Source organism: Acomys russatus, chromosome 21 (assembly GCF_903995435.1).
Source record: "Acomys russatus chromosome 21, mAcoRus1.1, whole genome shotgun sequence".
In the NCBI taxonomy this organism is placed as follows: domain Eukaryota; kingdom Metazoa; phylum Chordata; class Mammalia; order Rodentia; family Muridae; genus Acomys; species Acomys russatus.
This window is the reverse complement of record NC_067157.1, coordinates 27,559,844-27,583,121: the sequence shown is the minus strand read 5'-3', so window position 1 is coordinate 27,583,121 and position 23,278 is coordinate 27,559,844. Positions and strand designations below refer to the sequence as shown.

The following is a 23,278-nucleotide window of genomic DNA, read 5'->3' as shown; positions in this document are numbered from 1 at the left end:
TTGGCTAAGTAGGATTTTCTTTCTTCCCTTAAAATTCTCTTTCCTGTTGATGAGAGAATGACGGCTGACTAATAGGGCAGACATGTTTTACCAGGAACTACTTAATGCTTGCACAAGCTTTTGATCTGGCCTAAGCAGCTCAGAACGAAATATACAGAAGTCCCCCAGAAAGAGAGAAAAAAAAAAAAATTCAATACTCAGCACTCTCCTTGTGTTTATTTTGATTTGCTTAATGTGTGCCTCAATTAAACACTTAATTAAAAGTCTCTTGGCTTTTATCAGCCTATAAGAAATTCTAATGAGATTTAATTCCTTTCCAACTTTGAGCAAACTAAACACGGATCCTAGCAGTAAAACAAAACAAAATAATAACACCCACAAAACAAAAACAAAACAAAACAAAAAACCCTTTGCATCTTTTTGCTCTCATGCATACAAAGATATAGTGTTTGCAAATGTCACCACGCTATTGATAATTGAAGTTAATTTTCATCATTGTTACAGAAATAGTCTAGAAATTACAGCTGAAGAATTCACTTAAGTATAACTGAAGGAACAATTCTAGGTATGTTTAAAGGAGGGAGGTGGCACACAGGGGCTGCAGAGGTGACAAGCAGGGGCGGTGGAGGTGTCTTAGTGGGTACTAACAGCTGGTGTGTGAGGACAGGAATTTGGATGAACAGAGCTCATCTAAAACACAGTGGCTGTGGCAGCCACTTGTAGCCCAGACAGCTGTGGACTTTGTGTCAACAAAAAACCCCGTTTCTGCTCCTAAGATGGAGTGTGAACAAGAAGGACCCATCAACCCTAAACCTGAGCTCACACATATGAGAATATGCACACTGAAACCTTCACACACAACATGCACAAGTGTACACACACACACACACACACACACACACACACACACACACACACACACACACACACACACCTCTTCTTCCCTCCCCAAAAGTGGTGCACTGTTTAGAAGGCTGCAAATTGTTACCATATTGACTTGGGTAAACTTCTCTTTTCTTTTACATGGATCTCATACTTAAATGTTTTTCGGTGCCTTTAAAGTTAGTCTGTGTGAAGGTGTGGGCTGTCTTTTGTGCACGGCTTCCTTAGCCCACAATCAGCATCTGTTGACATAGTTTAATGTTGTGTTTTGGTACACTTCATTTCCAAACAAAGAAAAAGTAACTATTTTTCAGTGTAAGAACTGGAACATTAAAAGAGTGTTTAAAACAATATGTCAAAAAAGAAAGATAAAAGATAATAAGAAACATGTTTACAAATAACAAAGTCAAAAAAAGTAAATAAAACAATAGGTTATATTTATTTCTTTTTAATCCCCTCCTTTCCTGGATCCCTTTGTATTTATTCTTTCCATTAAAATATAAAGTGAAGGTGTTTTTAAAATATTAAGTATTTCTGCCCTCACCTGAAAAAAAGAGGGGGTGGAAAGCAAAATTCAGCAGTACAAGAAAGTTTAAATAGGACAGAAAAGGAGCTACTTTCAACTTTTCTTTAAAAAAAAAACTGTTTTTTTTTTTTTGGAACCTGATGATAGATTTAAGAAAAGCAAACAAAAATGTCTTCAAATTTCATTCTGTTTGATTTTCTCCCTCCTGTTGTTGCAACTTTTGCAAAACTCTCTTTCCATATCCTGAAATTAGGCACAGCTCAACTCTTTTCTGTTCTCTTTTCTTTTTTTCCTTTCAGAATATGGCATCTCTCCAAAACATTAGAGTCAAATTCATACAAAAACTGTGGGACAGTAGAGCCGACAGAGTTACAGAAGAGCAGCAAGCCAGTGTGATGCAGACTTGCTCCACACAGTCAGTCAGCCCTCTTGTGGGGACAACGGAAGTTGATGGGTGCAGGTGGCAGTGAAGACACTCTGCCTAGGATCTCTGCGTGGGTCTTGCACCCAGGCAAATATGACTTTAGTTTTCTTTCTGACACTACATAGTACTGCACATATGCTCTGAGTACTGCAGTCCTCAGTTTCCTGATCTGAAACACACGGATCTTTTGCATCATAATATTTTAATAACATGCAAATATTAGTAATATTTGAATATAAGTTCATCCACATTTTTAGAAACCAGTGTAACTCTGTTCCAATCACAGCTTTGCTGTTGCATATCCATGTAATGGTGGACATGTTCTTTCATTTGCCTGGGACTCAGTTTCCCCAGTGGGAACACAGAGATCATAAATAATACTCTGTGATGATTCCATAGGTATGCCATAAAATGTGTTTGAGATTGCACAGAACTGTTTCTGTATAGGGGACATTGTGAGGAATATCAAATCTACACATTTAATGCTTTTCACAGAATTAACATAAGTGCCTTCCCCAGTTAAGATTTAGAGGTAGCTGGTGAGAATAAGCCAAAAATCAAGGCAGCCATGACTTTTCTAACTTTTACAGGAAAGAAATTGACAACACAAACCATCTATCCATCACAACATGTTCCTTAATGTTTCATGGATGTATTCATGAGTCACAAAAGAATGCTCCAGTCAATTACATGCCACATTCCCAGTGAGGGCCTCATAGATCACTTTGATTAGGAGCATAACAGTCATCTTGCTACGTGTGCATGCACGCATGCCCCAGTGTTTGCACAAGGATGGAATTTCCTAGTGACATGGTTCTCACATTATCTTCTATCAGTAAGGAGGACAAGGCTACATGAAAACAGCCTTTGTGTCTCTCACATGCTATGCCATCAAAGTGATAAGGGAGCTACACATGGGGCAGGGGACCACTCTTTCCACGTTATGAATTTTAGGTTTTATGACTTTTTAGTGAGTAAGCATTGGGAACTTAAAATTCACTTTGCCAAAGCTGATAGGTCTGATTGACACAATAGACACTGGTGATCCAGAGCCTTACTAAAATAAGACCTGGGAAGAGGGATTAAGAGATGGGAACTATCAAATACCAACTAGGCATCATTATTAAACGTTTGACTTCTGTGATAGCATTGCAGAGTGCCATATACCCAGTGCTGGAAAATCATAACTTAAGGTATGTGACCTAAGCTGAATTTTGGCTTAGGCAATAATACATATTTTTAATTTTTTTAAAATTAATTTTGTTTTTATTTCAGGTGCATTGGTGTTTTGTTTGATATATGTCTGTGTGAGGGTGTTGAATTGCTTGCCGCAAGAGTTATAGACAGTTGTGAGATCCCATGTGGTTGCTGGGAATTGAACCCACGTCCTCTGGAAGAGGAGCCAGGGCTCTAAACCACTGAAGCCATGTCTCCAGCTCCTTAGGTTATAATTTTAATCTGAACTAATGTAGAAAACAGGTTAAGTAGGATGGTCTGTAAACAGGTATGACACAAATTCCTTGACTCCTAACAGAAATCTAGTTCGCACTTTAAATTGTAAGTCACAATAATTAGGTATTTCAAGGACAGAACCTTGTGATGAGCAGACCAAGAGCACTGTTGCTCCACAGGTATTAGGCAGACAGTGGCACGAGCCTTGTGACTGGTTGTTTTAAATGGCAATGCTTAATTTTATCTTTGTGAAATCTCATTTTGTCTAAAAATACAAAATGAACACCTTACCAAATATAAGTATCTACAGAATTCCACACACGCTAACGATGTCATATGTAAAGGAGCCGCTTTGTGTTTTCGTAACCCAAAGCATATGCTAGTGGGATAGGGTGGATTATTTCAAAACTGTCCTTAGCCCTTGCTTTGACAATTAGACTTTATGCCTGGGTAATTACACTTTAGAATCAACATGAATTATAAATAAGAGGTGTAATGGATTAGAGGCAATGGGGTGTGGAGAACACGTCAGGTGTCCTATTATGAGAGATAAGCCTTTATCTCCACAATTCTCCACTAAGTCATCACCGTGATCCTTGTCTGTAAACAGGAGACTGAGCGGAGCTCTCAGGACATAGACAAAGCTGTGGATACACACGCTTATGTGAACGCACCCAGTTCCTTTCATTCTCATTGGCTTAATGTGTGCTAGTTCATATTTTCAGATAATGGCGAATTATAAAGAATCAATGCTAAAGTGTGCTTTACTCTTTTTTAGGAAGCCCATCAATCACGATTCAAACATATTGAACATGAAACTTGTGGAGGAATGTAGATGGGCACTGAAATTATTTCATAATCTAATATTTTTATTGAAATAGGAAGAGAATCATATTAAATAAGTGGAGGGAAATTGAGACGTAATATCTTTTCTCTCAAGATACCTGAAGGTCAAGCTTGACTCTGAATATTTTCTATAGGAAAATCACATTACCGAGTCAGAAGCTTCAGGACTCCCACCTTATAGCTTAGATAACTATATAATGGTAACTATATATAATAGTAATGAGCCCAGTGGCAGTTAAGGGATTTGGCCAAGGTCACACAGTTTTCCAGCAGTTCAGCCACACAAAGAAGCAAAATTCCGTCTCTCTGGAAAACCTTTAGAGTTCTCTGTGTCCTCTTTGTTTTCGTCTCTCATGCTCGTGAATGGTTAACCCACATTTTCCAGCCATATATACTGTATGTTTGGAGGGGGCACATAGATAATTGTAATAGCCTGTATTGTGTAAAAATAGATGCACGAGGGAACTATTGCTTAATAAGATGGGTTATTGGTTATTCCTGATATCGATGTGAGATCATGTTACAATAGATATCACCTTTTGAGCAGGCATTGGAACTGCTTCAAGGCACTCCAGTCACCCCAGACAGTCGTTCCTTGAACATTATAGAACCTTACAGTTGTGGCCAAGCTGAATGGCACCGAGTTTGCAATGGGATTTTTGTTCATGAATTTTCACTTATATTAATCCTTGAGGTGATTCCCTAGGCTAAAAACTTGGGATCAGCAATAAGCCAGCAAAAGTGCCTGAAGTGGCAGAATGAGGTAGGAGGCACAACATCAAGTTTCTTTTGTTCTTTTCATAGGCTGTTTCGCCCTTAGAAAACATGTATTTGATAATTAGATTACCACATTTATTTGGATGTATGTGATTTGGCATGTGCGTGCGACAGTGAGTGTGTGGAAATCAGAGGACAACTTGAGGGAGTCAGTTCTCTCCTTCCACCATGGGGAGAGGGCCAGGGAATTGAGGGAAGCCAGGTTGTAAAGCTTGGCAGCAAGGGCTTTTACCCTTAGAGACATCTCAGCAGACCATATTCAGTATTTTCAAGATGTACTTTGTCTTCAGCCTGGAAGTCACACATGCCACTTTCAACAAAATGTCTTAGAACCCATTTATAAAATAAGCAGATTAGACTATTTATATTAAAAGTATCAGCACATGGACCTATAATTAGTATTATGCATGATAGTATTGACTCTAACGAGTAACCGTGACCGTGAGTACAAACCAGTGCTATGTGTATGTAAGGGTTGCAGCATTTAGAATCTTCACAGAGCCTTGAGCTGTAGGAGGCGAAGACATCAATGACAGGCAACCTCCATGCAAAGAGCACCAACTAATGTGACCAACGAGGCACAATCTGGAATACAGTAGGTCTCAGAAAACTTCAAGACCAGGCATTAAAATAGGGCTCTACATAAAGGCTGGATGTGGAAGACCAGAAGTGGTAACCATTAGTTACTAAGGGACTTGAGTATTTATTCTGGCCAGCTTAAACAGGTTTGGAAACCCATGCAAGGTCTCAGCCCTCGTACAGGATGAAGTTTAGGTTCAAATTCAGCCGAGTTCCTTCTCTCTCCCAACTTCCTGGTATTGTAATATTCCTTTTACAAATTAATAGTTGTAGAAATTGATTAGAATACCAGAATTCCCCATCAACAGAATACCCCATCAATGAGAGAGAGAAAAAAAATATCTTTATAAATGTAATGACTAAATGATAGTAGCACTGTGGGAACAAATTTATGTCCTTTTGAGAAGACTATGTTGAATGGAACAGCCTGCTAGTTAGCGCACACATTTTTTTTTTGTCTGTTCTATATAAAAACACTCTCAAACCTGATATAATCATATCTCATAATCACTGTGGTTTAAATTCCTTAACTGCTCAGAAATGGTGCCAAGAAGATAGATGGGTTATACAGAGCAGGCTTTTGAAACAGGCTCACTGCCTGCCACACATCCACCCCGCCTCCCAGTTGTGACATGTCTTTACAAATCTCTTAATTTTTATCAGCTATTTCGCTTCAGCTGTGATTCTTCACAAGTTGACAATAACATTAGCATGTTGCTACTGTGCATGAAAGATCAAATAAATAGGCTAAGATAGAACACACGGACATCAAGTACAAAGGACATTGGGGATGGACATTGGGCTTCCGGAAGGGAGCTGAGCTTAAGCAAGGTAGTAGGGGGTAGCTTACCTCACAGGACAATCCAGAATATCCTGTAGGACAGTTACAGCTTTCTATCAAGTGTGCTGGTGGGCTTGCTGCTGTTACATGTCCTGGCTCAGCTACTTCCATAGAGATTTCAGAAATGCTGCCAATAATGAGCAGAGGCGATGGTCACACAACCATATACAGCCTCCCAGAACCACTTCAGGTTTAAGGAAAACCTCCTCAGGCTTATGCTAGTCACAGGTAAATTCTTTTGTTTGCTTGTTTTCAATGAACCAAAATACACCTATTTATCAAGGTAACATGGTATTATATATTGTAGAATGGGCCATCAAGTTAATAACTACATTGTTTTGAAGCTGCTTAGATTCCAGGGGTTCAGTTGTCACATTGGATTACTGCATTTTTATTTCCTCTAAGACTGAGATTATGTATTAGGAAAATATCTGCATAAATCCCAAGGAGTCTAGTAAATTGGATGTCTGTTGTCCTGTTGAGAAGCTATTACAAAGATCTTTATCCTCCCTGCCCCAACCCCAGCCCCAGTTTTTAAAATGTGAGTAGCTTTGTGCAGACAAAGCCAATTACTTAGACATTTATATCCTTTCAAACAGGCAGCCCAAGGTCACTCTCTCTTAGACTGTCTCCTGTCATCACAAGTGAAATTGCTTTTAATTTACTACGTTCTTCCTCTGGAGCCTCTGGGTGTCCTTTCAAGAACTCTGGAAAGCCTCCTGGAAAACAGTGCAGAATGCGCACTAGCCCTGGTCTTTAAGAAGATAAGGAGCCTTCTGAATTAATATTTTATTGGCTTTATTAAATAAATCCCTCAAGTGACTTAATGAGTCCTTCCTATGGGTGGGAGAGTCCTTATGTTTGAAATATATATATTCCCAGTGAATCCACTGATACCTTTTTCATTAATTTGAAATTATGCATTAAAATATATATGCGGTCCATAAACCCAGACTATTTCATGACTGACTAACTGCAACATGAAAATGTTGTGCAAATAAACTTTTAAGTGAGACATTGAATAGTTTTGCCTCAATAAAAGGCACCTCCAATAGCTAGAGGAGGTTGAATCATAAGCTTTATACCAAGCATAGGTAAGTTTTGTGGAATTATGAATCCACATGCTGGTTTCACAAGCATTGTGATCTACACTTGGGAGCCTTTATGAAGCCAGTTTTGGGTTAAAGTGCAGGTTTTGCTTTCCCCTCCCTAGAGTAGCACAGTGGTAGTGGGCTGTAAGCAGCCACTCCTCTCCAATAAGAAAGCCTGTACTCTTTTGCTCTTTGTGGATTCTGGGATGCAGTAGGAAAACCTGCTGCTTGTTTGACCAGCCTTCCCTCCCCTGAAGCCTCTAAGGGGCTCCATGGTTACTTTAAGAAAATACAAGCATCATCTTGCCTTCATTCTCTTGTACATATGAGCATACAAGAGAGCAGTGGTGTTTAAAAACCAAATGGTGGCAACAATAGACAGTTCCGCCAGGAATAATGTTTCTCGAGTAACTAGTGGAGCTCCCATGTGGGTGACAAGCATGGAAGTGCAGCCGATGGCTTTGCTTGTGTCTGGATACGGCTCTCGTTTACATGGATACTGAATTTTAGAAGCTACTACACCTATAATTCTTAAATTCTGTTTCTGACACCGCCATGGTTTGTATAACAATAAGTATGCTGGGTTATGTCATATTTGGGGGTAGTTTAAACGTTTGCCACATTTCCACTGTCTTAAATATTCAAGTGCTGGTGATGCTTCTGCCTGAGTTGTTTTTTTGGTGAGCATACAACGTGAGTTTTGATCTTAGAAAAATGATGAATAGTGAAAAATGAAGACCACACTAGTACCATATGTCACACTAACAGTGTGTTCTGTGAACTGCTAAACTCTTGGTGTGCTCTGTAGGAACTTGTAAAGTGGTCCGCGTAAATATATAATATGCGAGCCGCCGTTGGCTTCTGTGAGTAATGTACATTTCCTATTATAAAATACTTAGCAGCTCAGGTGACAGTGTTTCCCTCCCACCCCAAGTACATGCTTTTATTTTTATGGTAAAGAAAGCAGAGGAATAAAAATGAGAAGGTGAATTTTGGTTCATGATTAACTTTTTTTCCCCAACTGAAAGCCCCTTCATCAAGCTCATGAGCGACATGAATCTTCTACTAGACAGAAAGAGTCCTGTATGAGACTGTGTGATGCTCAGCACACACAGTATCAATATCTGAAATATTGTAGTCTTTAGCTTCATTAAATCGACTATGAGAGGCTTCCTCTTTTTTTCTTGATTGTCTCTAGCTTGGTCTATCTATTTGTCATAAGACGATTTTTACAAACATATATTGCCTCCATGTTTCTCCTGAACACAAAAGACTGTAACGTGTAAAAGAGACATTGAGTTACTGAGGAAATTGAGCACAGTGTTCATCTGCTGCAGTACGACCTCGATCTGTGGGAGTTCTTACCTCATCCCAGTGGCTGATTCTGTCTATGGGCGAGGAAGTCTCCTGGACCCTCTGTTGTTCTCTTTACCCTTTGTTATTTTATTCTATTTTCTCTCTCTAATTACTACCTTTACCAAAGTCTACAAACATGTTTACATAGTTTTCAAATGAGACAGATATCCCTTGACTTTTTATCACTGTGTCATGCCATCATTTTATAAGCAGAGTCATGGAAAAGAATAGCTCACACTTTCCATACTAGGTTCTTTGTGTCTCTTTGATCCTTTAAAACTTTGAAACTATTTTTGACCAAAGGTATCAGTGTGGTCCCAAGTGCCATTCTCAATGTCTCTCATATTAGTTAACCTCTTGGAATCAAATGGAAACACTGCAAACTTTTTTTTTTTTTTTTTTAAGTATTCCCAGTTTTGTCTCCTTGATGTCACATACATTTCTTCAATTCATCTGTCCTTGATTTTTTAAAACTGTGATTTCCAATCAACTTACACCAAGATATTGAGGATAAATAAACATATAAATCACATTGGCATGGGCAGATGAGAATGGTCAAGGCTGGAGGAGACTGGATTGACTTGTCTTTGCCGACTCCCCTTCATGTTTCAAGATCATTTTCTTAACAATGTTATAACAGACATATGACATTACAGCTAATTATATGTGACCAACAGTATGGGATATCCCCATGACTAATGTAAATAAGAATATTGCTTCTATATTATTTATTTTGGGGTGTAAACTATGGTATCTTCTATAAAGTGACTGGAAGCCTCTGTTGGCTTGTCTTTCCCCTCAGTCCCAAATTAACCACTTATTGATACTTGTCTGGCATCTTCCAGCCCTATAGACCCTAGACCAAGAACTTAACTGGAGTGTTTTCCATTATATCTTACCGGCTTTGTCTCACGACATTTCCATAAGTAGCCTTGATAAGAATATAGTGAATATCATATAGTATATCCAAGAAGTCTTCACGAGACACAGTTCTACTGATCCGGGGATCATCTCCATAATATTTCCATTCTCTCTGTAAATAAGAATCCAAAAGCCATTGCGGTGAAACTGAATGAATGAGCATTAGTATCTTAAGAGCACGAGCATCCTTGCATCAAACAACTCCCAACTTTACCTCTGTCAGTTCAATTGCATGCCTTGTCAGCTGGCCAATGAGAGGGGCAGCCATGTGCCTGGTGATAATTCTGGCATGAGTAGGAGTCCCACCTCGAATGATAACTTGAGGTTTGTATGTTGAGAAGCCTGTCTCATCCCGAGCCTCAAAATAGATTGCATACTTGAGTTTGCCCCCATAGGACATCAACTGAAAAAGGAAAAAAAAAAAACAAAAACAAAAAACAAAAAAAACAAAAGAAGAAGAAGAAGAAAAGAATAAACAGAGACGATGCGACAAACCGCAAAGGATCTGACTCCTAAACCATGTTTTACACAGTTAACTTGTGAACTCAGGGTGATGTTTTACCTTTTTCCCTTCAAATTGTTCTGGGAGTTTCCAGTAAAAAGGTTCCAAATGGAGCTCTTGCCTGACTTCATCCATCTTTGCCACTATCTCTGGGTGCTGGAAAGCAATGCCTTTGGTGGTTGTATGTTGCAGGGCCTCATCCACCAGAGGCAGGATGGTCTGCTCCTCACTCAGAGTCACCTGCAGAGGGTCAAATTGCAGCAGAGCACAGAGTATGAGTCTATGGGGGCACTCTTCTAAAGCTAGATATGAAGTACATGCCTATGTGAGCTCCTGTTCCCACTTTGACGAGTTGTCCCAGAAAATGAACTGAGACAGGGTGTCCGGGAGCAGTAGGAAATGAGTGCCTTGGAATGACGTGCATAATGGAGCTCAACCAATAAAAGTTGAAATTAAATTCTGGCGAAATAAAGGGAAATTCAAGTCAAAATAAGCATAGTATCATCCAAACAATGGACAGCTTCCCGTGACTGCTTGGAAGACTTGCAATGGGTTCTGGTTTCCAGGGCTGCATTAGACATCAACAGTCCCACCCCACAGCCTCCTTCCTCAGGGTACAGCTGTTTTCCCAGCCAGAACACTGTGCCTCCTGGCAATATTTCCAGTTTCCACTCGCCGTCTATTTCCTTATCAACACTAACTGAGCAATCTTCTAGGAAGAATTTTAAAGAGGCATTTATGCCAACTGCCTAATGGCACACAGAGCCTTTACCATTTCTGAATGTGCACAGGGGACAAGGTTACTTAAATGTTTTGCCATTTCCTACTACCCCTCAGGGCCCGCTGAAAGATTCCTGCAGGAATGTACATTATAGTATTACATGGCTCAGTGGCTTCTTACTCACCCTCGTACGGATCAGCCCCTTTGCTTCAGAGCACTGACTGGTGACTCCAAAGCAATAGCAGCTGCTGCAGCCAAGTGGGTTCTTGGCGTCAAGTCCGAATCTGCCAGGCCGGCACCTGTCACAGTGGACGCCTTCCACATTCACCTGAAGAAAGAAGAGGGCCTTTCAGCATTCACTATGGTGTTATAGAAGAAACCAACGTAAGACTGGGGAACAGAGACACATTTCTTTTTTGTCAACTGAAATCAGACGATAGAATGAAAAGTATGAGATTTAGATATTTATTTTTTACATACATTTTTAGTTCTCATCTCCATCAGAACTGCCTGGGACTTTAACAGGTACTCGATTCCTACATGCATCTGTTAGTAAGGGTGCTGCATACTGTTTGGGAGTGCTAAGCCATGCATTTCCTACAGCTCTGCTGTGAGCGATAAGAATTTCAAAAGCAAAAGAAACCAATAGTTCATAGCTTAAAAACAAAAAACAAACAAACAAAACAACACAAAAAACCCCAGACAGGAAACTGAATCACCACATTTATATATTTGTTCTCATATGATAAAACTGCTCTAATATAAAGCATATGCAACATGCAGGAAATATAAACATATGACCATAATATACTGTCTATGAATGGAGCATAATAATCTGTTTAACTTAGGGTCTTCATGAATTCGAGGTCATATTCACCATGGTTTGTTCATGCCTCAGATTTAAAATCGGCTGTTTGCTCTGGCTTTCTTTGCATAGACTTTGTCTTGAAAAGCTATCTGTGACACTGTTTTAACCACATTTATCCTAGGATTGATTTTTCATTTCAGGGCTATATAAAGGACAAAAACCCATTCCTCTTACCCATTTTAATTGGCTGTTTTTCTACATCATTTAACAGTATTAATGAGGGCTGAAATGTTCACACAGTTAGCCACTGTTTGTAATGTCAGTGTTCACATGTGATGGAATGTTACTGAATTTACATAGGAGTTAAGTATGCTTCAGTGTGCAGCGGCTGCAGATTAACCACGGGAGAAATGGTTTGCAATAAGCTTGGTTGTCAGTTGTGGCTTTTTCTCTGACTGTGCCTGGAAGTCCGCCCTGCCCACTATGCAGACATTTCTTTAAGCGAGAACACAAAAGAAAAATAACTTCACGCACTGTGGAACCTATACCCTGTGCATTGACTGGGAACAGGGTTGGCTTTGAGTTGAAAGCAGTTCTTGAAAAGCAGAGCGTTTCTGTGTGCCAATGAACATACATCACGGAAACCTGTGTCTGGATATGAATGTTTGTTTGTGTTGCTTAAAGAAGCAAGAAAAGTACAACAGTGAATGAAAGTAAAGGCGAGGAACAGAACCTACAGCACGTGGCGGGGAGGTTTCTTTGCAGCAGCAGACGCACATACGTACCTTACAGGTACACTGTCCCGTTTGGTCGCTACAGAAGCATTTCCTTGTCTCTGCATCACAAGTTGTGGCATCTGTCCCTGGAAGGGAGCACTCACAGAGACTGCAGAGGGGATAGTTCCAGTGGCCTTGGTTGCACTCTGAGCATTTCATACCAGAGAATTTTGGGTGACAGTCGCACTGGCCCGTGTTTATATCGCACTGTGAAGCCAAGGATCCCACTGTGCTACAGTTACAAGCCTGTGGGAGAAAAGCAGCAACCGTTGACACAAGCGCATAGGGAACATCTTTCATTTTTAACCCTACTGTTGCTATTCTACTGTGCACATATGACACATGTACCTATTATATGCTTTGTGATGTCGGAGTTTGGTGTTTTGGGACACATCAGTGAACAAAGCATTAAAAGACTTCCTGAATGTAGGAGAATGGATGATAATCTAGACACCACAATGATATAAGACAGAAAACATATCCATTCTTTGGTTGAGGGACTTTTAGGTTGTTTCCAGATCCTGGCTATTACGAATAAAGCTGCTATGAACACAGTTAAGCAAATATCCTTGTTCTGTGAAAGAACGTCTTTTGGGTATATGTCCAAGAGTGGTAGAGCTGGGTCTTGCAGCATCACTATTCCCAACTTTCTGAGAAAGCACCAGATTGATTTCCACAATGGTTGTACAAGTTTGCACTTCTGCCAGCCATGGAGGAGTATTGCCCTTTCTCCACATCCTCGCCAGCCTGTGCTGTTACCTGAGTTTTCAATCTTAGCCATTCTGATAGGTGTAAGATGGAATCTCAGAGTTGTTTTGATTTGCATTTCCCTGATAACTAAGAACATTTTCTATTTCTTTAAATGTTTCATGGCCATTCGATGTTCCTCTGTTGAGAATTCTCTGTTTAGCTCTGTACCCCATTTTAAAATTGGATTATATGGTTTGGTGGTGTTTAATTTCTGGAGTTCTTTATATATTTTGGATATTAGCCTCTGCCAGAGGTAGTTAGTGAAAATCCTTTGCTCTACAGTGTTGTCTTGCCTGCAAGATATGCTGCTGAATGCTGGCACAAAACTTGTAGGAGTATCCAACCAATATCTGACTTAAGACCTACTTCACAACATGAAAACCATACTGAGGAAACAAATCACTCTTAAGGGCAGGTACATGTCTAGCAGTAGATGCCAACAGGAAATGAACTCAGTGGCATCTTTAGAGCTTTCCTGTCTCATAATGTTTTGTAGGAGATATTTTTTTTTGTCTTAGTTTTAATTTAATTTTATTTATATCTAAAATTTTTCCCTCCTTCTCTTTTACCTTACAGTTGGGTCTATATTATGGCTTCCAGTTTAGTGTTTTTATGGGATTCCAGAGTATGCAAATTAGTGGGCCTCTGTGTTGTGATCTGTTTCTTGTGACTTCCTTTTCTTCTGTTTGTTTGTTTGTTTTGTCCTATTCCAATATGTTAGCCTTTGTTTTATGTTGTTATATTAATTTTATTATTATCCCTTAGATGTCTGTTTGCTTTCTAATAAGAACAGAAAGGTTGTAGATCTAGATGGGAGGGGAAGGTGGGGAGAAGCTGAGAGAAATAAAGGGAGAGAAAACCATAATCAGGATATAGTATGTGAGAAAAGAAAAACTATTTTCAATAAAATAGGGGAAATTCTTTAAAATAAATAAATAAGAAAGAAAACATAGGCTTTGATTTGTTGTTTTGTTTTATTCTAAGGTATTTTAAATTACATTATTTAATTTGGATGTGCACCCATGTGTGTATATGTATGTGTGCATGTGTGCTTTGGAGTTTGTATGCACATGCTCCTATTGGTGCATATGGCAGAGGTTACCCTCAAGCGTTCTTCCTCGAGTTGTATCCACCTTACTTTTTGAGACACTGTCTATTACAGGAGCTTGTAGCCGTACCAACCGGGCTATCTCTGTGGGTGCTGGGGATCAAAGTTAGGGCCTCAAGCTTATGGGACAAGCATGTACTGAGCTACCCCATCATGTCTGACAGAAAACTATGTCCCCCTATCTTCATTGCATGCTGTGAAGAGGCTGTACAAGAATTGCCATTAAGAGTTATTTCAGGGCTAATGAGATGGCTCACTGGGTAGAGTGTAGTGCTGGCACACAGGCCTAATGACTTGACAAGAGGCGACTGACTCCAGAGAACTGTCTTCTCACTTCCACGCTCATGCCATACCACACGTGTGCCTGTGTGCAGGCACACACCTAAGCAGACTCCTTAAAATGTTGTCTTAAACTAGTGACATAAACTGTGATTATTCTTATTATATTACAAATATGGTTTCTTTCTTTTTCTGTATTTTTTGAGGGGTGCGGGAGGAGGCTGGCTTTCACTTTCCATTTTTTAAAATTATACTAAACACAACATTAAAATATAAACAAAAGGTAAAGACAAAAAAATCAAGCAAAAACAAAACCTTTAAAAATGTATTCCTTTCTTCCAAATATGGGAATTTAATTATTAAATTTAATTAAAATTTAAATATAAATAAGCTATTGAGAGTTGATTATGTGCCTGGAATTATATGAACATCTTCACACTCTCATCCCTACCCCATCACACAAACATGCCATTTTATTCTCTCAACGATCCAGTGTACAGTGGAGCAATTATACATTTAGACTTATACCTTGCTTGTGGCTGCCACTTATCTACCATATAGCCCGAGGCAGGTAAATTCACCTCCCAGTGCACCTGGTGTTCCTATCCTTAAGAAATGACACAGTGATCAGCTCATAGAGATGCTGCAAGGACCAGACAAAGGATATCATGAATGTTCCATGGAAGACAATTTTGTATTATTTCACAGATAATGAAGAAGAAGAAGAAGAAGAAGAAGAAGAAGAAGAAGAAGAAGAAGAAGAAGAAGAAGTTTTCAGAGGTTTTTGCATTTGCCCAATCACAGCTAAGTGGCAGGGCAGAGGTCAGGATAAGTATGTTCCTCAGGAGGCTGCAGACTGGTAAGAACGTCAAGGAGAAAGCCAGATGTACCTTTCCCTAATTTAGAAGTGGGGTATAGGGATATTCAAGACTGCCCATTGGTAAAGCAAGGGTGGGCTTACAACTCAACAGAATGCTTTCTTCCTGGAGGGAGAGGGGAGGCAAGAAGGGGCTTCTAACAAACAATGTCTAAGACGCAGAATAATCTATTACCACAACTCTGGGGGCTAATCTTTATTATCAACTAGATTACATCTTGAATAAACTAACGCCTAAACTGGGCTCTCCTGTGACTGTTTTCCTAAAGCTCTCAAAACAAGAAGACCCACCATAAATCTGGGCTATTCCTTGTGGCAGCCCACCTAAGAGGACACAGAAGAAGAAAGCTTTGCTTTTTGCCTGCTTGCAGCTCACTCTTGGTGACAATTTCACCTGTCCTATTTTTTAGCCATTTCTTCACTGGTATTAAAGGCATATTTGTTGATGTTCCAATGTAGACTGCAGAGCAATAGCTTTCCAGGAAGCCTCCAAGCCACTGGAGCCAGAGTGGGACTGCTGAGCATGGGCAGAGCATCCTACAGGGTTCTCTGTTTTCCTTTGTCATAGAACCATTGCTTGGACTACCTGGACCAAATCCTCTAAGTCAATCTAACAAATCTCCCTTTAATATACGTATATATTCATATTCTTCCTACTCGTTCTATTCTTTCAGAGAATCCTGATTCATACAACGACCCTCTCATAACTTACCATTAAAGGATATTAGATGTAGAATGAATTTTCAAAGTCAGGATAATTTAGTTGTTCACAGACTTTTACCTTATTTTTGCCAATTTCATTTAGTGTAGGTATGGACTCACTTAAAACAATCAGAGAGAAAATAATAGTATGGTATGGAAACTACAACCATGGGACAGAAAACATCCTTATTTTTAGATAACAAAATATGAAACGTCTTCTAACCAATTTGTTGTGTACAGTCAGATAACTAGTTCTTTAGGAGTTGCTGACAGTACAAATAGACTTTGGGATGGATCCTAATCAGGAAGTTTATTTGAGAAGTTACTGTGGGAATAAATGAGACAATTAACTGTATGTTTAGATAGCGCCATATCTAATATCAAGCTTAAATTATAATTAGATGTAATGTTTGTTTAGCAGTGAAGGATTTGTTCGCCTTTCCTCTGTTGGTGAATAGTGGCAGGTTCGACATTCTCCCACTGTGGCAGCTCCAATAACGCATGTGCCCAACCTCCACTCAGGCCAATTCTCCATGGCTAAGAGAGAGAGAGTGTCTCTCCATCTGAAATCAATATGGCTTTAAGTTATACTCATGCAAGTTTTTAAATAGTAGAATGTTTCCTCACAGATAGTTTCTAATAGCCACATTAGGGAGATCTTTATAAATCCTCCTAAAAGCAAAATATGAAGGTACTCAGAAATTTAGATTAAAAAAAAAAAAAACAATAGTTCAAAGTGATAAAATTCAATTAAATTTTCAACCAATAAAATGTTTATCCAGTGGCCAGTAAAAGAATGCTCCCAAAATAACTTTTTATAGACATTAAGTTATTTCCCTGCCTGATTTATTTACAGATGGTAAAGAATCAGCTTCAATTTCAAAAATTTCATTAACATTTGGCTCTTCTTGTGGAGAGCATATATTCCCAGGAATTTTTTTCTTAAACAATTCCAAGTGGTAAAGTAGATATTTAGGTTTGACTTTAAAAAGTCATTTAGAACCTTAGACCATTGTTCATATTCAAGAAAAACTTTCAAATTATTAGAAAAGATATTGTTTCTTAAATTGTAGCACCATAGAATGTCAAACTTAATAATACCAAAGAAGTAAGAAAATGAATGTCCTGTCTAGTGTTTATTCTCTCTAGTCACATATTGAAGCCAGATGTCTGAACCTCCCTAAACATTTATTAATACTTTAATTCTTTTGGAGGTCAAGGCATTCTAGGCCAGTATTCACCTGATTTTACATTTTTATGACTTCAGAATTTTGAAAAATGTATTTTTAATCATATTTATCCTCAAGTCTGTCTGCTAATTCTTCCCAGACTTCCTTAACTATGTGCTCTCTTTTTAGCTTTTAAAATAACCCATCAGCTCCAATTTGTGCCAATAATATAACTCCTGGTGTTGGCCAGCCGCCAGAGCATGGACAGCCTATGGAGAGTCACAAATAAAACTGACCCTTCTTCCTCTCCCTAGAACCCACCAACTGTCCATATCTGCTCACTTCAAGATGGGGGGCCATGCACTCCTAAATGCTTCCTACCCACTCAATCGAGAATATATCTACCATCAGCCTACAGGGCAATGTTACAGGGCTAAAAAGACCACCTTTTTGTTGTCACCCTTCACTTTACTTGAACTCAGTGTGACTGACTGGAACAATCTTACCATCTGTTAAAATGTCCTTATTTACTGCTTAAACCCAGTAGGTACAGTTTGATTCTCATCTTACCTGAACCTTTTACATTTCACACACGCACACATGCACACACGCATATGCACTCCCAAACCCTTACTTATTTAAAAAAAAAAAAAAAAAACCTTATTTTGTATTTAATCATTAAATCATAAAACCAAAAACAAAAAAGGGACAAAACTCTTTAGAACATTTGATAATGAAGCAGAGAGCTATTATTCTGGAGCAAAGAGAAAGAAAGGAGGCTGTGAGTGGAGGCAGCTTCCAGGCTGTAGCACCAGAAAGAAAGCAAACCAAACAAAGGCGCAGAAAGCAGCTGAGCTGAGAGACAAATGGTACTTGCTTTGAAAATCTGAAGAAGCTAAGATTTGCAGGGACAAACATAATGTCCTCAGAATGAGAGTTTTACAGTGAGAATTCTAGAGCTATGTAGGAGACTGTGTGAGCCTTCGGTTGAATCTGGATGTGCACAGGGAAGAAATGAAACTGCTCGGAGACAGTGACGCACTGAAGACACCTAGGATGAAACAGTTGTAGATCTCACAGAATCCTTAGACTTTCAACAGTTCTGATTATAAGATAGGAGGAATTCAACAGCAGATTGAGTTATCAGAAGGGCCAGAGGGAGGCTCACTCGCCCCAGACTTGAGGGCTTTTAGCATCTTCCCTATGAAAACATAAAAGCAAGATTTGTAAGGGTCCAAATAGTCAGTGAATAAACAGTGTTGGGTAAATTCCAACACTTCTTAAAGAAATACAACAAAATATTTAATATGTCTTATCTAAAAGTCTCAAAAATACTGGGAATGAGAACTATAGCTAGAGAGCTTATAATACGATGCATCCCTTGCTAGGAAACCACAGTAATTACAACACTTATATAAGAAAATAGAAAAGTCCAGAAATCATGAACACGGAGACCAACTACTCTAACAAAGGAACCAAGCTAATTCAATAGGAAGGGAATCTTTTCAACAAATGATGTTGGAAAAATTAGCCATAACAAAGTAAACTTAATTATCTCTCATTAGACAACAACTGATGTCCAATTGGAATGCGAATTTGCAAAGAAAACACAGGAAAAATCTTTAGAGTTAGGCCAGCAGATTGTCCCAAGGAAAAATGTAAGAAACAGTATCTAGAAAAGAAATGATACAAAAAAACCTTGTTCATACATATAAAAATTAGATAAGGATACTAAGTACAAAGCAAGTTATATTCTTGGTTTGTATGTGTGCATGTGTGTATGTGTGGGTTAAAGAACATGTATTTAGTATACACAAAACTCATAATTAATTTTATTAATGAAAAAATGTTCTCAGAAAAAAGTTAGCAAGATTTGTAACAACTTCTTAAAAGAATATACAGAAATGGCAAATGGCTGATTAAATAAGCAACACAATTTCTTCCACTGTTTACCATTAAAGAATTGCAAAGATAATAGGAATACACAACCAAGTAAATAATTAAAGTAGAACTGTCAGTGTTGGCAAAAATGTGGGGTGTTCTTAAGAGAAATTAGAATTTATGGTTTATGAATATACTGCCAATTCCTACACTAATGTTCATAGCAAGATTACTAGAAGATGCTCCAAAATGCCTATCAATATAAACAGATAAGTGGGTTACAATAAAACATACAAAGTATTATTGTCAAGAAACTATATAGAACAAACTTTTAATGTATGTACTATGATGGGTAAACTACAAAAGCATCACACTAAGGGGTGGAAGGCAAATCAAATTCACTCTCCTCATGGCAATAAAACAAAACATAGAAGCATTATCTTATTTTCAAAGAGACAAGGAAATCAGTAAATTACACAATTAGAAAGTAACACAACACAGTAGTGCCAGGACTGTGAAGAAGAGCTGATTTCCAAGGGCCACAAGAAATGGTTAATTTATCACAATCACTGGGAAAGGCTCATCTCACTTTAAGCAAATGAGTTTTTTTTAAGTTTATTTATTCACTTTAGATTCTGACCACAGGCCCCTCTCCTTCTCTCCTCTCCTCCTGGCCCCACCATCCCACCCTCTTCCCTTTTGCCCCCTCCTCAGAAAAGAGGAGCTCCCCATCCCCATTTCAACCCACCCAATGTGTATTCTCTCCCACTAAGGCCAGACAAGGTAGCCCTGCTAGGAGGAAGGGTTCCAAAAGCAGGCAGTAGAGTCCATGTCTGAGACAGTTCCTGCTCAACTTACTAGGGGACACATGAAGACTGAGCTGCCCATCAGTTATGCATGTGCAGGAGGCTTATATCCAGACCATGCATATGCTCTTTGGTTGGTGCTTCAGGTTCTGTAAGGCCCTGTTGGTCTTCTTGTAGTGTTCTTATCCCTTCTGGGTCCTTCTATCTTTACCCCCACCCTTCCAAACGACTCCCCGGGCTGTGCCCCAGGTTTGGTTGAGAGTTTCAGCATCTATTTCGATCAGCTGCTGGTTTGAGCCTCTCAGAGGACAGTTATGCTACGCTCCTGCCTACAAGAATAGCAGAGTGTCCTTAATAGTGTCAGGGGTTGCCTCTCTACCTTCAGGTAGGTCTCAGGTTGGGCCAGGCATTCGTTGGACATTCCTTTAATCCCCACTCTATCTTTATCACTGCACATCTTATAGGCAGGTAAATTTTGGGTAGAAGAATGTATGGGTAAGTTAGTGTTTCCTTTCCTTCATTAGGAGTCTGCCTGGCAAGAAGGTAGCTACTTCCGTGTCCATGTTCCACACTGCTAAGAGTCTCAGCTAGAGTCACCCCCCATTTCCTTCCAGGAGCATACCCTGCCGCAGGTCTGCAGCCTATCTCAGAGATGTTCTCCCCTCCGTTTTCCTTCTCTCTCTTAGCCCTCTCCACTCCCACCCCAGCTTTCCCAACATCTGGTCTCCACCCTCTTTTTCCTCCTCACACCCTCTCCTACCCAGTTCCCTCTCTAGATCTACTTTCTCTGTCTATTCTGTTTCCCGTTCTGAGTGAGATGCAAGGAACCTCCTTTGGGCGCTCCTTGTTACTCAGCTTCTTTGGGTCTTTGGATTGTGGTATGTTTATCTTGCCAGACTTTCTGGGTCTGGGTTACCTCATTCAGGATGATCTTTTCTACTTCTATCCATTTGTCTGGAAACTTCATGCTTTCCTTGTTTTTAATAGCTGAGTAGTATTCCACTGTGAAAATGGATGTTTTCTTTATCCGTTCTTCAGCTGAGGGACATCTAGGTTATTTCCAGATCCTGGCTATTATGAATAAAGCTGCTATGAACATAGTTGAGCAAGTATCCTTGTTGTGTGGTCGAACATCTTTTGGGTATATGCCCAGGAGTGGAATAGCTGGGTCTTGAGGTAGCACTTGTCCCAATTTCCTGAGGAAGCACCAGATTGATTTCCCCAGTGGTTGTACAAGTTTGCATTCCCACCAGCAATGGAGGAGTGTTCTCCTTTCTCCACATCCTTGCCAGCATGTGCTGTCACTTGAGTTTTTGATCTTAGCCATTCTGATAGGTGTAAGATGGAATTTCAGAGTTGTTTTAATTTGTATTTCCCTGATGACTAAGGACATTGAGCATTTCTTTAAGTGCTTCCTGGCCATTTGAGATTCTTCTGTTGACAATTCTGTTTAACTCTGTCGCCACTTTTTAATCGGATTATTTAAGTTTTTTTTTTTTTTTTTTTTTTTTTTTGTTTTTTTTTTTTTTTTGGTATTTAGTTTCTTAGGTTCTTTATATATTTTGGATATTACCTCTCTGTCTGATGAAGGGTTGGTGAAGATATTTTCCCAATCTGTAGGCTGTCATTTTGTTCTGTTGACAGTGTCCTTTGCCTTACAGAAGCTTTTCAGTTTCATGAGATCCCATTTATTAATTGTTGATCTTAGAGCCTGAGCTGTTGCCATTCTGTTTAGGAAGCTGTCTCCTGTGCCAATGAGTCCCAGGCTTTTTCCCACTTTTTTTCCCCTAACATATTTAGTGTATCTGGTTTTAGGTTGAGGTCTTTGATCCACTTGGACTTTAGTTTAAATACATGAGTTTCCATCTCATTTAATAAGTGTTTAATGAAAAAAGAAAACAAACAACAAATAACCAAACCATCCCAAACACTTGCTTTCCTGAAACTGCTCCTTTCCCTGAGAATCCTATGGGAATGAGTTGTGTGCTTTCTGCTCCTCTGTCCAGACTAGAGCCTAGAAATCAATCTTAAGCCTTGTCCCTGGTACCTCCAAAAGGAACATTCAGGTAAGCTTAAAGTGTCTATACTGAAGCCCACACCACAACCTCTCTGAAGCCACAGGGTCCTGCCCGTGGCGTCTTTGCTGAACATGTCTATAGCAGTCTCGTGGCGGAGTCTTCCCTGATGATGCTAAGCAGGAGTCTGGTTCTAACATTTTCTATGGTCTATCCACAGGGGGAACATGAGGCTGTTTCCAAGCTACAGAGAATACTAAAACCAAATTAATTTGGCACAATTTTTAACAGGATTTTGGCAAATCAATGTTTTAGTCCCTTTTGTTTTACAGATGTATTTTGTTATGTCTAAGAATGAAATAGTTGTCTGAGGTTTTGTTATAGGTTTATTTGCTGTTTCCCTTCTATTTTTGTAGGCATCATGAATCCAACTAATAAATGTCTCTGCCACAGTAAGATGAAAAACAAGGGCCAGAGTGTTTAAGATACTCTTTGATAATTCCATGTTATTTTGTGGTGTGGTGTTGGGTTGAGATATACAGACCTGAGCTGAATGGCAACTCTGTAAGAAAATGATCAGACCACAACTGCGATCCACTCACCTTACAGCCAGTGACAATGCTGTGGCCCCAGGTGTTGGGAACGCACACAGAGCATTTTTCTCCAGTGGTGTTGGGAGGGCAAATGCATTGGCCAGTTTTGGGGTCACAATTGTTGCCAAGATGGGAACAGTCACAAGCTTCGCATGGAAAAGAGAGAAAGCAAAGGTGAGTCAGATATAAAATGTCAGGTTCTTACTGTATCCATTTGCTTCTTCTCATTTTTAATATTATGTTTAAGAATCCATGTGTGTATAGGCGGAATGTATGTACCTTGTTATTTATACCGTATGGTATACTTCACAAAAAGGTTGCGTTTTGTTTAGTAATTTCAGTTTTAGCATCTTTAATTTTTCTATTAATCATAAAGAAGGAGAGCGGCAGTATCACCAATTTTCTCTTAACTATTTATCTTTTACCTACATATTATAAAGTCAAATGTTTTTGTTCATGTATTTATTTCATTTAAAGATCTTTAGAACCCAATTTTTTTTTTTTTTAATTAGAACAACTAGGGCTTCTATCTGTCTAAGGGAGTGGACATTCTGTACGTTGAGGCCTGGGGAGCTTGGGGTTTTTTATTGGGCAGA

The 23,278-nt window shown here is 39.2% G+C and overlaps 1 protein-coding gene across 1 annotated transcript in view; it reads right to left on the bottom strand.

Annotated features, from left to right (window-relative positions):
- Lama2 (laminin subunit alpha 2) overlaps positions 1-23,278 on the bottom strand; it is a 570,793-nt gene that overhangs the window by 174,002 nt on the left and 373,513 nt on the right. Inside the window, 7 exon segments of the mRNA XM_051164111.1 lie at positions 6,337-6,454; positions 9,674-9,807; positions 9,910-10,098; positions 10,258-10,437; positions 11,103-11,246; positions 12,512-12,748; positions 22,692-22,828. Of these exon segments, the coding sequence (XP_051020068.1) occupies positions 6,337-6,454; positions 9,674-9,807; positions 9,910-10,098; positions 10,258-10,437; positions 11,103-11,246; positions 12,512-12,748; positions 22,692-22,828 (1,139 nt within the window).